This window comes from Gekko japonicus, unplaced genomic scaffold (assembly GCF_001447785.1).
Source record: "Gekko japonicus isolate JY-2015 unplaced genomic scaffold, Gekko_japonicus_V1.1 scaffold144, whole genome shotgun sequence".
Taxonomy (NCBI): domain Eukaryota; kingdom Metazoa; phylum Chordata; class Lepidosauria; order Squamata; family Gekkonidae; genus Gekko; species Gekko japonicus.
In genome coordinates, this window is record NW_015162478.1 from 1,374,367 (window position 1) to 1,389,855 (window position 15,489).

The 15,489-nt window shown below is 41.8% G+C and overlaps 1 protein-coding gene across 2 annotated transcripts; it reads right to left on the bottom strand.

The window, feature by feature from the left end:
- Positions 1 to 1,614: 1,614 nt before the first annotated feature.
- Positions 1,615 to 15,030, bottom strand: CENPN (centromere protein N). 2 transcript variants are annotated; one of them, XM_015405822.1, is made up of 11 exons: positions 14,799 to 15,030; positions 13,492 to 13,672; positions 12,452 to 12,497; positions 11,636 to 11,695; positions 9,764 to 9,840; positions 8,048 to 8,224; positions 7,186 to 7,287; positions 6,659 to 6,716; positions 6,146 to 6,258; positions 3,851 to 3,974; positions 1,615 to 2,485 (listed from the first exon to the last, which is right to left on the bottom strand). In XM_015405822.1, exons 2-11 carry the CDS (start codon positions 13,660 to 13,662, stop codon positions 2,370 to 2,372), a joined length of 1,044 nt encoding a protein of 347 aa, XP_015261308.1. In that variant the 5' UTR covers positions 13,663 to 13,672; positions 14,799 to 15,030; the 3' UTR covers positions 1,615 to 2,369. The 2 variants fall into 2 exon arrangements, with proteins under 2 accessions (XP_015261308.1, XP_015261307.1); XM_015405821.1 differs by lacking the exon at positions 14,799 to 15,030 and adding an exon at positions 14,493 to 14,553.
- Between the last annotated feature and the right edge of the window lie 459 nt (positions 15,031 to 15,489).

The following is a 15,489-nucleotide window of genomic DNA, read 5'->3' on the forward strand; positions in this document are numbered from 1 at the left end:
GAGTTGTTTTCTGTTGCCCCAGAAGGTCGGGCCAGAACAAACGGGTTGAAATTAAATCAGAAGAGTTTTTGGCTAAGCATTAGGAAGAACCTCCTGACAGAGCGTTTCCACAGTGGAACAGACTTCCTTGGGAAGTGGTGGGCTCTCCTTCTTTGGAGGTTTTCAAACAGAGGCTAGATGGCCATCTGACAGCAGTGTGGATTCTGTGAACCCAGGCAAATCACGAGAGGGAGGGAAGGACAGGTTGTCTTAGTGCTTAATTCTTGTGGCCCTTTTTCACACACCCAGGAAAATGCTGATTGCCACTATGGGGTCAGGAAGCAATCCTGGAGGTTTTTTGTCATCTTCTGGGCTTGGAACAGTGGTCACTGCAAGTATAGAGGGGGGAGGTATTTGTGAATTTCCTGCATTGTGCAGGGGGTTGGACTAGGTGACCCTGGAGGTCCCTTCCAACTCTATGATTCTATTACACTTGGAGAGATCTCCCTTTACAGTTCTAACAGATGGGGGGGGGGGGAAGAGAAAGCCAAACAGTACAGCTTGCATTCTTTATTAGAGGAAAGGAGGAAGTAGCACCTTAATGACTAACAAAGTTAGCAGCAGGGTAGGAGCTTTCATGAGTCACTGCTCAATTCTTCAGATACAGCTAGAATGTGAGTCCTTCTGTCCTTGGAGAGTGAAGTGATTTCAAATGCCAAATGGCAATAGCAGGGATCAGTAGTGAGAGAAGAAACCTAGGTCTCAATTCAGTCCAGGAGGATGCATTGTCTTAAGCTTCATTATCACTTGCAATTCAGCAGTCTCTCTTTCTAGAACTGCTACTCTTAGGTCAGCAAGATTAAAATGTTCCCCCACTGGGTTTTGAATGTTGTTAATAACAGTAGAAATATTAAGAGTCCAGTAGCACCTTATAGACTAACAAAATTTGTGGTAGGGTATGTGCTTTCATGAGTCACTGCTCTTCTTCAGACTTATTTATATTTATACTTTGCATCTTCCTGGGCTGAATCCTCCTGTACCAAATTGAGACCTACCCTAGGTTTCTGTCTCATTACCAATATTAATATCTCCACACCTACTACCCTTCTGCACATCACACCTAATCCAATCATGTCTGCTATTGCCATCTGAAATCGACTTTATAAAGTTTATATCTCCAATACCTCGTGTAACATTTTATGGCACATATGGCTTGGCCAAGTGACACTTATGTCAGATCTGGCCCTCATAACAAATGAGTTCAGCACCTCTAGGCTAAACTAAACAATTGTGGGAAAACCATGGTTGTATTTCCATGTTGCAAAATTACAGGGGCCACGAGCGGCTATTCCGCATGTGGGGGGTGGGGAAGGTACAGTCTGGATCAATTTATTATCTATTTGTTCAGTTGAGAAGGATTACAAAAATACCAGTCTTGGTTAAGGTCACATTATGTGCAAAACAAACTCACAAAAACCTTTTATTTATGCTTAGACTCAAACATATCGACAAACTTTCCTAAGCCATTTTATTCCTTGCAGCATTCTCTGCCAAAAAAGGAGAGTGCAAGTCAATGGCTTTTACTTTTTACAAACTCAATGCTTTCCCTTTAAAGGTTTGTAATAAAGAGCTTGATCTAGAACACAGACAGGTATTTTTATGTCATCATAAACCAGATGTGCACACTACTTAAAACTGCTAAAATAGGGTCAACTGCATGCTTTCACCTGGTGTCTTTAATCAGGGTTATTATTGTAGCAATTAATTAGTCACAGCCCAGGTTTTACATGGCTTTCAACTATCTCATACACCAATAATGATTAATTTTCAGGGATAAAAAGCTTTGAACAGAAGATATCAGATACTGAATTAGCTAGGCACCATTAAGCAGGAATTCCTATGACAAACACAAATAGTATAATATGTAAATTACTTAAACATTTAAAATTATTATTATTGATACCATTGTCTGGCATTGCCCTTTATATCAGCAAGCCAAAACTCTAAAGCTGATAGTGGAATGAGTAAAGTTATGTGTCTGAAACATTTACTTGCCACAAAAGATAGTATTTTGTTATACTACACAGCCAAAGAATAGTCCAGCTGTACAGAAAATATTTGCGAGCTAGAGCCTGCAAACATGACTTTGTCTTAACATGAGCAAGTGGAGAACTTACAGATTCCAGTCTTCAGTGAATATTTTACAATCTGGAGAAATGTGAGTTTAGCAAGCAGATTTTGCTAGGAAACCAAACACAGAGCGTAAACCTGAGTTGTTGAATTAAGTGATTTCTTTTGTTTTTACAGAATATATTTACATGATGGAGAGTCAGCTGGGCAAATATGTTTTTTTAAAAAAAATAATAATGAAGCGAACCATTTTAAGGAGGTCATTGGTCTGGATGGCCATGTGAAAATCCATGCTTTTTCTCAGTAATTTTAAAACTGTTCTTGGCATCTGGGACAATGCAGGTAAGTAAACGTGAAAGAGGAGCAGTTGCAAGACCTAGAACGAGATGAAGTCACAATCAATAGTATATTACTTATAGGATTTGTATATGATTTGTTATAGCCCTGAAAACATACTAAACACAAACAAAATAGTCAAGCACAACAGGCCTAGCTTTTGCTACTGCAGACCAACCTAGCTGTTGGTTTCATAAATACACCTGTACTTTGATTTGGGATTCTGGATTTGCAATCTGTTTAAAACAACTTGCTGATCACGAAGTTCTATCACTGTATCTAACAGTAAACCAGGTGGTCCTTAAACCCACAAAATTGGGCCACATACTTGGGGAACTTTATAGGTGGATGCTGAATAGTATCTGTCTAAATTAAATTAGCCTGATGAGGACTGAATATGCACCAGGAACAGCTGAGCAACTTTTGAAAGAAAGAGCAGGGGGGGGGGGGGGGGGAGCCTGCTTAAGCCTCCAGGAGCTTTGAAAAGATCTCCAAATTGTTCTCTCCCCCATCCCAGATCCTCCTGGGCCCCCAAACACTATGGGTGGGTGGGTGGCCAGTGCTCTCAATAACAAAATATTAATAAAAAAACTGTTCATGTTTTCACAGTGTACCTTGTGTGATTTGCAGCAAGGTGAGGATATGACATAAATAGGAATTGCCAACTGCAGAAGCCCATAAGCCAAATTTGGCCTGTGAAGAACTCCCTGCTCCACCACTCCTGGTCAAGGATGCCTCCACCCACCCCCATACAGCTAGGCACCTAGTTGCTTTCTACCAGATGAGAGATGAAGAAAGGACTAATTCTCTTTTTTACCCAGCAAAGGCTCAGAAATCTTCCTTGATGCACCCCAGCTGTGTGCTTCAATAACACAAGCTAGTGAGCTCAATAAATGAGTAGTGCTTTACTTACAGGATAGAACTTCTTCTAAGTTTCAGTTGTTGGCCAGGGTACTACAATGTGACATGTGAATAATCTGACCAGTGGCTGTTACATTAAACCCTTCAACTACTTTCTAAACATGGAGATTAAAAAACAGTTTGAGTGGAGAGCTGTTGAAACTGACTTTACATTACTGTTGGATTGGGTCAGCTGTTTCAGTCCATTTCCTCCTACGGCTGAACATGGCTTTTGTCCATCTTGGTCTGTCCCATGAGCCACAGCACAGTCTTTTTGAAGTGACCGAAGGGAATCCTTTCCCCCTTTTTACAAGCAGAAAAGCTGGTTGGATTGAATCCAACCCACCATCTTTAAATTGCTTATTGTTACAAATTTGCTTGTACAAATTATACAGTGCTTGACAAAGTGATTGCTTATTGTTACAAATTTGCTTGTACAACAGAACTATATACAGTGCTTGACAAAGTGATCTTTTTCAGGCTTTGTCATCACTGAAACACTTACCGGCAGGCGCAAGGGATTTCAGTGCTTCTAAAAGATGAGGGCTAGAAAACGTGACCAAGCATCTAAATGGTTCCTTGTCGTTTAAGATGCCCAGTTCTGGTTTACTTTTGAATACTGTCTCAAGCTGAAAGCCAAAGTAATCAATTACTGTGATATATACTTTCTATTTGATCACTATTAAAGCTAGAAATCTGAAAAATTATTATTTGGCAATACATGGTTATATGCTAGATCAGTGGTTCCCAACCTAGGGGCTAAAAATCCCTAGGGGTGCATGGGGTTACCGCGAGGAATCTGCAAAATCTATATGCATACTAAGCATTCTCATTTTGATCTTTTTGTCATTATGTATTTTCTCAACGAACAGATACTAGTAGGACAACTACTATCGTGAAGACATCCACAAATATTTTATGTTAAAAAGGGGGCCGCATACTCAAAGAGGTTGGGAACCACTGTGCTAGATACTGACTGGTCCATCAGCTGGCTCTTTTTCTTTAAGCCCTCCCCTCCTGTTTTGTGTCATCTACATATTTGCATATCTGTATATATTTTTAGCAAAATATCTGTTCTCTTGATATAGTCATTCCCCTACAAAACCAGATTGATTTGTGAAGAAGTTAGGTTGCCTAAATTCATTTATATCAGGCAAGTGTTGACTGGTAGGGATGGGATTAGTTTTATTTGTTTAAACCAGTCCATTTTTAACCAGCTGTTTCTCCAAAGAGCTGTGGATAGCATACAGTGGTCTCCCATTTTATCTTCACAACTACCCTATGATAGATTAGGTTGACAGTGCGTGACTGGCACAAGGTCACCCAACATACTTCAGAATGTGGATCTGAACCTGGGATTCCCAGGTATTAGTCAACACAATGCTGTTGTAAATAATTAAAATCACTATCAGGTGCGTAGCCACATTAGTCTTTAGCAGTAGAACAAAATACAAGTCTAGTAGCCCCTTAAAAGAACAACAAAATTTTGCAGGGTATAAGCTTTCCTGAGTCAAAGCTCACTTTAGGGGACTCAAATTTTGTTCCAATTAAAATCAATATATATGTATTATAGTATAGAGAAAATACCGACCAAAACTTTTCCCTCTCCCTTTTAAGTCAGCTTCAGCAGTTTTAGCTTGATTTTGCACTTCGACATACAGTGTGTGAGAAGGATGTAGAACCAACAGCATATGGCATTATTTCCTCCTATGCTTAATTTTAGTGTTTAGAAATAAGCTGTGTATATCATTCTAAAGAAAAATACGCCATCATAATAATTTTGATTACTATACAATTCTATAGAACATATATTTTTATTTATATAATCTCTAAGACTTATTTAATGGTGACAGTAATCATACCAAACCGGTATAAGAATGTGAAAAGGAAGTCAAGAGTGCCCCCACATGGCAGACAGTTCTAAATGCTTAACATGCATGATTTTTCATTCACATCATTAAAAGAAGTACAGCTTTCTGCGGTAATTCTGAATTTCACAGTTGATGTAACTAAGTATAAATTCTAATTTGTCTATGTGATATTACTAGCTAGTGCAGGAATGATATCACACTTAGCATCACGTTGAGTAGGTTTGCTAGGTCTCCAGCTATGGTAGGAGACTTCCTGGCAAACTTCCCCTATTTGCTTACTGGCTCCTCAAAGGCCAGAGGAAAAAGATTAGGGGAAATCAATTTAACCAGAATGTTTCGGCAAATCCTAGAGCATCCCCTCACATCATGTGTGTGCTTGTACCTGCCTCCCCAAATCTTCATTGGGATCTGAAGTGGTAGCCTGGCATCCCTAACATTTGGGCTGTAGCATCAGACCATATTTTGAATTTCAAGGCCATGATCCAATAGCTAAATGGAATTTCACCATTCTATATACTGAAAAATAACTGTAGCCTGGTTTCAGAAAATGGAAAGTAATCCAGTGTTCTGCATACCTACTCTGGAGCCTCTGTTTAGACTTTCATATCTCCTATATGAGCATTGCCCTGACATGGATGGCACAAGGCTAGCTCAGTCTCATCTGACCTTAGAAACCAAGCAAGGCCGGTCCTGGTTAGTACTTGGATGGGAGACCACCAAGGACGTCTAGGAACACTCTGCAGAGGCAGGCAATGGCAAATTACCCCTGTTTGTCTCTTGCCTTCAAAACCCTATGGGGGTCACCATAAGTCAGCTGTGACTTGATGGCACTTTCTACCACCACCACATGTGCAATATTTATTTTAAAAATCTTTGTATTCCACCTTCTGACCTATTGCGACAATATGCATTCATGTAATTTTTTTTACCTTGTATTGCGCATATTGTAGTTTTGGCAGGGATCCATTTCCGAAGTCCTCCTCATTAATTCTCCAAATGGTCTCCTTTTTGTTTTTATCTTCTTGAATTATCCTTGGGTCCACTAGAAGGCACAGAACTATTTAAGCCCTCATGTAAAACATTAATTTTATCCTTTTTGAAGTGACAGGCAGTAATGGCCACAGAATTAGGCCTACATGCTTAAATTTGCTGATTTCATGTGAATAACTTTGCATTGGATTACTACACAAACAGTCTTATTAAAATGAAAGGCTTGCATCAGAAAAAGCTATGAGCTTTCAGCTATGAATTGGAAATGTTGTCAGTCAAATATAATTGAGTGTTGCTGGGAGGTATGTCATTGCATATGCTAATTTCCTTGCAGTCTGGAGGACCATGGGATCAATGTGGTCAGCCTACTTTTAGCATTGGCCAGAAACAAAAATCTCAACATTTAATGATGTTTTGGTTTAAAGCTCTGTATAGTGAGGTGGTATAGATACCCTTTCCCAAAGCGCTGTTCCTTTCCTGTAGAGGTCGCGGATGAAAATTCTGAACATTCTGGGGGAGAGAGAGAGAGAAGGCCAGGTCTTTAAGTTAGTATAGTTTCTTTTATAATGTAAGAAACAATGTCCAGACTTCATTAAATATTTTTTTAAGATATGTCCTGAGGCATTTTGTCTTTAAAAGCAAACAGAAGCTTGTAATGGCCAGTCTCAATGGAAGAATGAGCCTATCTGTGCCAAACTGGCATTTGGAAGCAGAAAATGAAATATTCAAAATTGCTGCATTGTTAGTTTAGAAAGGTGAGTTTGCCTTGGTAACAATGGCACAGTGTTGTAAAAAGCCAATTTGCTATTCAGTTCTAGAATTAAAGAATACCCCCGAAAAGCAATGCAATGAGTGGGTGGGGGACTCAGTGTCTGGCCCTGTACTACTGTAATGTGCTTTCTTGGAAGGAGACAACTTCCCCACCTTTTGGGAAGTTTAGAGGCAGGCCTAAACAATGAAAACTGGAGATGTGGCTCACCTGGTTACACCGCTTAAATACAATATCTTTGAGGGAGTCTAAACAACGGCTTCGAAGGTCCATTTCGTGGATTTCACTGTAACTGGTAGCAGCCAACAGGGCCTTCAAATGAAAATGGATGCAGTTTTTACCACACATTGCTACTCTTCAACAGAATATTACAGCTTGTAAGAGGTGGCGTTAGTACTTAACTGAGCTTGAAACTATGTTTCATTTCCTTTTAGAATGCACTTAATCTATATTTCTAATAGTGATGTGTGGCTCCCATCTGTGGATAGCTAAATCTGCAGACCAGGGCCACACAGTCCCTAAACAGATTTTTCAGTAAACTTGGGGGACTCCCCAGGTTTGCAGAAAAATGTGAAATAAAAACAAAACAAAACACTATAATTGGGGCGTAATTCCCCCCAAAGTACAGTACAGCAGAGCACAGAGAATGCATTTATCTCCAGCATTCATCGGTTGGACTGGGGAGCCCCACTGGGTTTAGTGGTGGTGGCGGCGCAACAAGAGAGCCCTTCTGGGTCCAGGGGCTGCACAGCTCAAAAGCCTTACTGGGCCTGGGAGGCCTGCTGGGCCCAGCAACAGTGGCCACACAGCCCAGCGAAGCCCCTGAGTTGCACTGGGCCTGGGACCAAAGTGTGGGTGGGGTGTGGGAATACCCCCTACAAGTATTGCAGGCCCACACTTGTATTCAAGAATATTTAAATGTTCAGATCACAGAACTGCATAGGCTAATAACTTTTCAAGATAACCAAACATTAATGTCCACTGCGATTGTCTTTTCCCATTGATACATACAAGTTCAGAAAATTATTTTGAAAATGACATTAACAGATCTTTGCCTTCTAAGTATGTTTACCTGAAAAAGCATATCTCTGCAGCTTTTATATATGGAATGGGAAATAAAGACATAAGGAGTCTGCGAATGGTAAACAACATAGGTTGGCTTGTACTGGTTTGGTTTTTTAAACTGTGTTCCCCACGCAACTCGAATCCACACTGAATTGTCTTCATATTTCTTAAAGGTGATAGTGACCTGAATTAAGAAAAAATCATTAAAAAGAAGCAAAATTACATATTTTAGTAATAGGATGATCTGATAACATAAAGCAACTCACAAATAAAGATCACTGCAGGCAGAACACTTTTAAAAAACTTGTGACTTCTAATTGTTTTATATTTAGACTAGGGAGCAAAGCCTGTTGTGGAGGGAGACAACCGGCGCCTAGACAGGTTGGGTGGGTGAGTGAAGGAAGGGGGGAGGGAGAAAGCTTCCCCTGCCTGTCCGGCTGGGCGGGCGGGTTGGCGAAGGGGGTGGGTGGGAGAGAGAGAAAGTGGGGGGGGGGAGAGAGAGGACAGAAGGACCTGAAGGACATGGTGCTGTGGAGGTTGCTGGGCACTGACTTCGACTCCAACTTCATGGCAGTGAATGCGCCCGAGGAGCGCCTGGGCGGCTGCAACAACCTAGCCAAGCTGCACCTGCTGCTGCGGCAGAGGGCGTCGGGGGCCATGGCCAGCGATATCAAGGGCATGGAGTTCCAAGATGGCGGCGGCCAGCAAGAAGCACCGGCTGAGCAAGAAGCTGCACCGGAAGCTGCAGCTGTGGCCGCAGACCTTCTGCCCGGTGCTCTACACGTGGAACGACCTCGGCAGCCGCTTCTGCCGCCGCTACGTGAAAGTGGCCAGCTGCTTCAGCAAGCGCCCGTGCTCCATGCCGGAAGGGATGGTTTGCTAGCGGGCCAAGTCGCTGCATTTGACCATTTTGCGGTGGAGGTGCCAGCGGCGCGGGGGGCAGCGCTGCACATGGATCCCTATCCAGTACCCCATCATTGCCGAGTGTAAATGCTCCTGCTAGGGGGGCCAGAGAACCACTTGTCCGCACTTAACGCCCCCCCCAAGAAAAACTGCGGGTCCCATATTTAATCGTACCCCGCCCAGATGCCCAGGACACAACAGAAAACAAAATGACACGGGTGGAGTTTGACACAGTCAAAGATCCCGACAACTTGGTTGCCTGATCCAGACGTTACACTGTACTGTCACGTGTAGGAGAATGTACTTTGAGCTTTGCGAGTGTGCGTGACAGACTGGTTGCGTGCATGGGTGCATGTCGATTAAATATAGCCTCCTATTAAAAAGGTCAGTGTTACAACGTGAACTCTTTCTCGTCCACTGTATTTGTGAGAGTCTTCGTCGCCTTAATCACGCCTAGCTCCTTCTCCACCGACGCTGTATATTGCAGAGAGAAAGGGGGGGGGGGAGAGAACTGTTCGCTTTTTTGCGAAGTGGGTTTTGTTTTTTTTAAAAAAATGGAACGGGAACATTTTCTCTCCGCTGCGTGAAGCTGCGTCTGAGGTGGGACTTACACGACATGGCCAATGGAAGCTGGGGAAGACTTTGACGGACAGTTCAGCCGTCGAAACACTGTTGGTGCGCATTTTCTCTCCGCTGCGTAACTCTGCGTCTTATTCAATTATATATATAAGGGAGAGATTATATCAGAAAGGCTGGATGATAAATAACTCAGTTGTTTTAAAGAACTGTAAACACACTTGTATTTCAGTTTGGTTCTTACATTTTTCAGAAGCAACTGAAGGCTGGTTTTAAATTTGTTTTTGAAATCTACCATGTTGAAAATGATATTTTCGTCACCTGGCAAAAAACCCCAAAACAAAACAAACATAAAATGTTTACATCACACAAAACAGCAATCTTGCTACAGTACTCATTAATAGTTAATTTGTTCTCCATACTTTATTTCAGGCATTATCACAGCAATGAGTCTTAACAGTTTCAGCATTAATAATTTGAAGTCCTAGAGTAGAGATGTGAAGGCCTGGAAAAAACCCAGAAAAACTAGGGGGAAAAAACGGTTTTTTTCCTGAAGCCTTTTTTGTTTTTTTTCCAAAAAATTGGAAAAATTGAAAGAAAAGAAAAGAAAAAAAACTGATTATGGAACATTTTATTTTAACATGATGAATAAAATGTTTTAAGACAAGGTGTTCAAATATTTTCCAAATCATTTCTAATATATATATATGGTATCAGATTGATCCAATTTCTGTGCACTGAGGACAAGCAAGTCCTAGGTTACAAACTGAACTCTCCAATGCAAGAACAAGATGCATTTTTTCCTTTAGGAGGAGCTATTGTCAGAAGAAAATAAAAAGGTTTCAGTTTTGTTTTTGCATGTGGGTGGGTATTCTGTTTGTAATAATTGTTTGGATACACTATATTTTTAATATGCTAGTTGTGATAATTTCATGCCAAGTAAAAAATTTATGTTCCTAAAGTAACAGAATGACTTTCAATCTAGAAAAGACAAAAGAAATGCTAATGTAGCATTTTTTTAATGTTTCTGAAAAAAACTGGGGGGAAAACGGGTTTTTTCCCAAGCTTCAAAATTTCCGGAAATTTTACATCTCTATCCTAGAGACATCTCACTAAACTAAGTGCTGAAGAACCAAAAGTCTGCACAAAAAGCAAGTTGTGTAATAGTCATCATAACGGAATCTAGTGAATTCTTGCACACATGAGAGAAAACAGGCCTACAGAATACTGCATATGGGGAATGTTACATGATACATGTTGATTAGTATAATGGGATGGATCCCAAGATCTGTGAGCAGAAGATGCTGATGATCTCCCCTCACCCCAGCGATTTCCAATTCTGGAAATGTTTATTCCTGGGATGTGGAACATGTATGAAGTAATAGCCACTGAGGTCAGGAGCAATGTTCCCTCTAAGCTGTGGAGTCTTGTGAGCAAAAATTCTGCTTTGAGAGCTACCAACAGTAAAGTTGTGAGCGAGCGATTTGGCTACAGTGTAAATTAGTTTGGTCTGGAGTCATCCTTCCTGAGTGAAGGTGAAAATCTGTGACCGGAGGCTAAAAAACTGTGAGCTAGCTCACCCTAACTCAGCTTAGAGGGAACACTGGCTCAGGAGGATGCAGTGTGGAGAGGGAATAGAACAAAATTGCTTCCTCCTGCTTCTTGTATAAGCAGATAGAAGAGGGAAGCACTTTCACCCCCTTCCGCAATGCGGTCTCCTTACCTACGTGGCTATGATCCATGTGGTTCCTGCGATCTCAAGGATAAACTTTTTCCAGGTCAGAAATTACTCCTGGGGAAAGGGGAAATCTGAAAAGATTGATGATCTTGCAAAGTCATTGTATATTGGATCCATTCCAGACTCAAACCTGGTTATAGGCTAAGATATGAGAAAGTCTATGAATAAGTTGTTATTAGCAGCAGAGATGCTGGAGGAAAGCGTTTCCCACAAAAAGGTGCCCATTACAACCAAAAAGAGGTGACACATTGCAAGAAACTGAATAATCAAGACAGTGGCATTGGTAACCTGCTGTGCTGTGATAGTTAAAGCCCACTTTAATATTTTTAAGCTCTACAGGAATAGACAACTTTTAAACAGACAATTGTGAATACTTACCACCTTCTCTAGTCATCTTGTAAACTGTCCAGGTTTTTTTATCTCTATATGTGTAATTATCTGAGGGGGAAATATTGGACAATAAGTACTACTGAAACTAACTCAGGGCTTATTTACACAGTCAAGACATTCAAAACATATGAATTACAATTAAAACAATTTTAAAACCAACTAAAACCATCTAATGTCATAAAGTGCTAGTAGTCATCTATTATTTAGAATTCAAACCTGTGTCAGACAATCAAACTTGCATTTAACTAGCAAAGTGTATAATATGCAAATTACCAAAACTCTAACCCTAGGTACTCAGGATTGGAACCAGGCTAAATTTTCCAATGGCAGAATGGTAATTTCTTGCCTCTCCCATCCCACTGATCTCTGTAAAATGCTGCTCCTGGGGGATAGAGGCCCCTGAGGAATGACAGGAGGGGCCTGAATCCATTCCACTGACTTGCAAGTAAATCCCAGTTAGGCCAGTGATTCTTATTTATAAGTAAACAAGTAGAGGATCAGGCTTGTAAAGGGATCTCTCCTTCTCTTTTTTGTGTGTGAAGTGCCGTCAAGTCACAGTTATGACAATCTCTTGGCAAATGAAAGGGATCCACAACTGAATATTACTTAAAAGGCGAAACTAGTCTTATTTCCATCATATGAAATTACGCAGGAAGCAAAATACCAGAAACATGAATCTCTTCAAGAAGTTCTGATGGTTTATCCTAACTTTAACCAGTTTAGTTTAAACATCACAAAAGGTCTTTCCCTCAGAATAATTAGCTATGTCATCACTTAAAACAGAGAAACCAACATCTTACTTACAAATGATGTCTAGATTTGCTGCATGCTTGATCGTTGCACCATTTTCCTTAAAGACAATACGAACAGCGTATGAAGTCTTATCTAGGTTTTTATACAATGTTTTAATCCAAGTTAAAGCAACATTATGTTTTCATTAAAATGAAGTTTTTCAAGTTTTGACCTTTCCTAAATATGTTACACTACAGATGAAGCAGTAATTTGACTTGTCAGAGTGTCCACAAAATGTCCACAAAAGCTTAGCTAGAATGTCAAAGGATGGCTGCTTATTTAACCCTAGTTATCAATTTGCAAGGCAGAGCTTGTACAATCAAATGTTATATGTTTTCTATGACAGCTGTTTTTTGGAAAGGGAAGAACACTACTTTTATAAATTCTACAAGGTTTCATACATGTTACTCTTCGCCTTTTATTAAAAAGGAGCAATTGTTGACAGATTTTCTTTTTAAAGGAGCAATTCTCAGTTCCAAACCCTGGTTTAGGAAGAAATTCCTATTCTTACTCCCCTGCCCCTACCTTTTTTTTTTCTGGGCAAGTTTTCATAGGAATAAGGTGCCAGTTACACAATTTTAGAATTATTTGCTACAGACAGCTCCACTCCACCCATCTCAACACCAATAAGGCCCACCCAGTCTTGCCCCCCATTTTCTACACCCTAAGGCTGTCTTCCTCCCCTTTTTCATACTTTGCCTCACTTCCCGCTTTGCATTCTTGTCCTAGCTGCCACCAGGATTGCCCAGGCCAAGGCTTCGTTGCTAGGTAACCCCACAGTGTTGATCATAATCTCACAAGATCTCAGTGAGCATTGTCCAATTTGGGGTAATTTCAACCCCTTCCTGCCCCCCCCATGTTTTTCTGCAAGCCTTTTCCCAGGTCAGCAGAAACACGCCCTTCTCGGGACAAGGGATCATTATGTGAACATTTTATCTGCATTTTTGGCCATATTTATTATTATTATTATTTATTAATTTCGATTTCTATCCTGCCTTGCCATGATCAATGTTTTTAAAGATATCTAACAAAAATACATATTTTGTTCTCACCTCACAAAGTTGAACTACTTCTCGGGACAGATTCTCTTTTATCTGATGTAAGTTTATAGACTGAAGCTGATTCTCAGAAAGGAACCCCCATGTAGTCAGCATTTTTCCTATTTCTGAACGTGGTATTCGTAGTACAGTTCTCCTGATGTATTCAGCTACTATTTCATCCATAATGAAGGCACTTCAAAACAAAATAGGGATTAAAGTCTTCCAAGGACTACTTCTTATGATACTTTTTATATTTGGACACCCCAGTTTATAGCAGCAGTAAAACATAAGTTTAATGGTAAGTATTATTAGGCAAAGAACTGAACATAAACAGCACAGATTACAGTATCATTATAAATGTGCTGCACCCATATTTGGAATAGCATACAATTTGGGATGCCCCACTCCTACAGTTATCAGAGAGCTAAAACATGTATGAAAAAGAGCAATATAAAAGAGCAAATAAAATTATCACAGGATTCCTAGAAGCTGGAGATAAAAGTGTATGAGGATATTAAGTTTAAAAAAATAGGAGGGTCAGGGGACATTGCAGATGTTTACTAAGCTACGAATACTGTGGACAGAAACATTTTTCTTTATGCTACGTTTCCATAATATTACAAGCTCAGGGTCATCCAGCTGACAGTATATTCTGATCAGAAAAAAGTGACAACTACGCTATATAATACAAACTTTCAGAAGTCACTGTCACACAAGATAAGGTGATGACCACTAGCGTATAGTTTTTAGAAAAAGACTGAAGAAAATAACAGCTAAACAGATTTTTTAATGTGTAGAGGCAGCACCTCTCTAGACACCAGAGGTCAAATAAAAGGGTAGGCTTGCTCGCAAGCTTCCTGGGAAAAACCCCTCTTTTTATTTTGTTTGTGTAGTTCTGCAAAAGCATCCTGTAGGTCATAACATTTATTTATAACAGTCAACCAATTGCCGTTCCCTGGTCAGACATACATCAGATTTCTTCAGGTTTCACATCTCCATCTCTAGAAAATTACCGTAAGTGCCTTTACTGAGAGAGGAGCCATCTGGAACATACACATAATAGCAGCCCCTCACCTCCTTCCTAGGTAAAAATACGTTAGTGAACATGTTTGCACAGTTATTCAGTGTACTTTGCATGTACTACTTTACACAGAAGTGTCAATGTGTACTTTCTGCATGCCACACTACCAGTTGACCCCATTGATTACAACGGGATTTACTGGCGAGTAAAGCCGTCGCCGAGGCGTCACCTTACGCACCTCAAAGACCCCCCGCCGGCCGAGGAGGCGCGCACTCGCGCCAGCTGGCTGCCAACTCACCTAAACGGAAAGAGCCCGCCGATGCCGCGATCTCTCGGCCACTTTCCTCCCCTCAGAATCACTCCCGTCAAGAACACGTCGGGCCTCCCGCCAACCGTCTCGAGCGCCCAGCCATTGCCTCGGCTTCGAAACAACCAATCGGCGCCGGCGGCGGCTCCAACCAGCCAATCGCTGCGCCAGTAGAGCCACGCACCACTTGCGGTTGCGCAGTAAAAGCCCTCTCTTCCCCCAGGCGGCTAGTGACTCTTCTCTTGTCATCCTTCGATTTTACTCTGTCGCCAGGGCCGGCCCGAGGTGGTCCTGCGCTCTAGGCGTGCGCAGATGCCAACCTCCCGGCGGGGCCTGGAAACCTGGCTGGCTGTCGGGGGGGGGGCCCTCCTCCCCCCAGCTCAGCCGCGCCCCGCTGGCCGCCAGCCTAGCCAGGGAGCAGGTAAGGCAGCTGCCCGGCCGCACCACTCTCTTCCCCCCCAACACCACAAACAGCAGCGGCGGTGGCGGGCCAGGGGGGGAGGTGTGCCTTGCCTGCCCCCCCTCCAAACCACGCACCCACGTGTCCGGCTCGGGACACACACAAGGCCGAGGACGGGGAGCCAGGGCGAGAGCAGCAGAAGCTGGCGGAGGAAGCAGGCTTTGCTTCCCACGCTACTGCAGCGACATCACTGGGGAGGGAAAGGGACCGGCGGCGTGGAGG

Coding starts and splice junctions, on each gene's coding strand:
- CENPN (XM_015405822.1), bottom strand. CDS start 13,662: ATGGATGAAATAGTAGCTGAATACATCAGGAGAACTGTACTACGAATA. Junction 9,841..11,635: donor CAAGATGACTAGAGAAGGTG/GTAAGTATTCAC, acceptor GTTTTTTGCCAG/GTGACGAAAATATCATTTTC. Junction 3,975..6,145: donor TACAATATGCGCAATACAAG/GTAAAAAAAATT, acceptor TTTGGCTTTCAG/CTTGAGACAGTATTCAAAAG.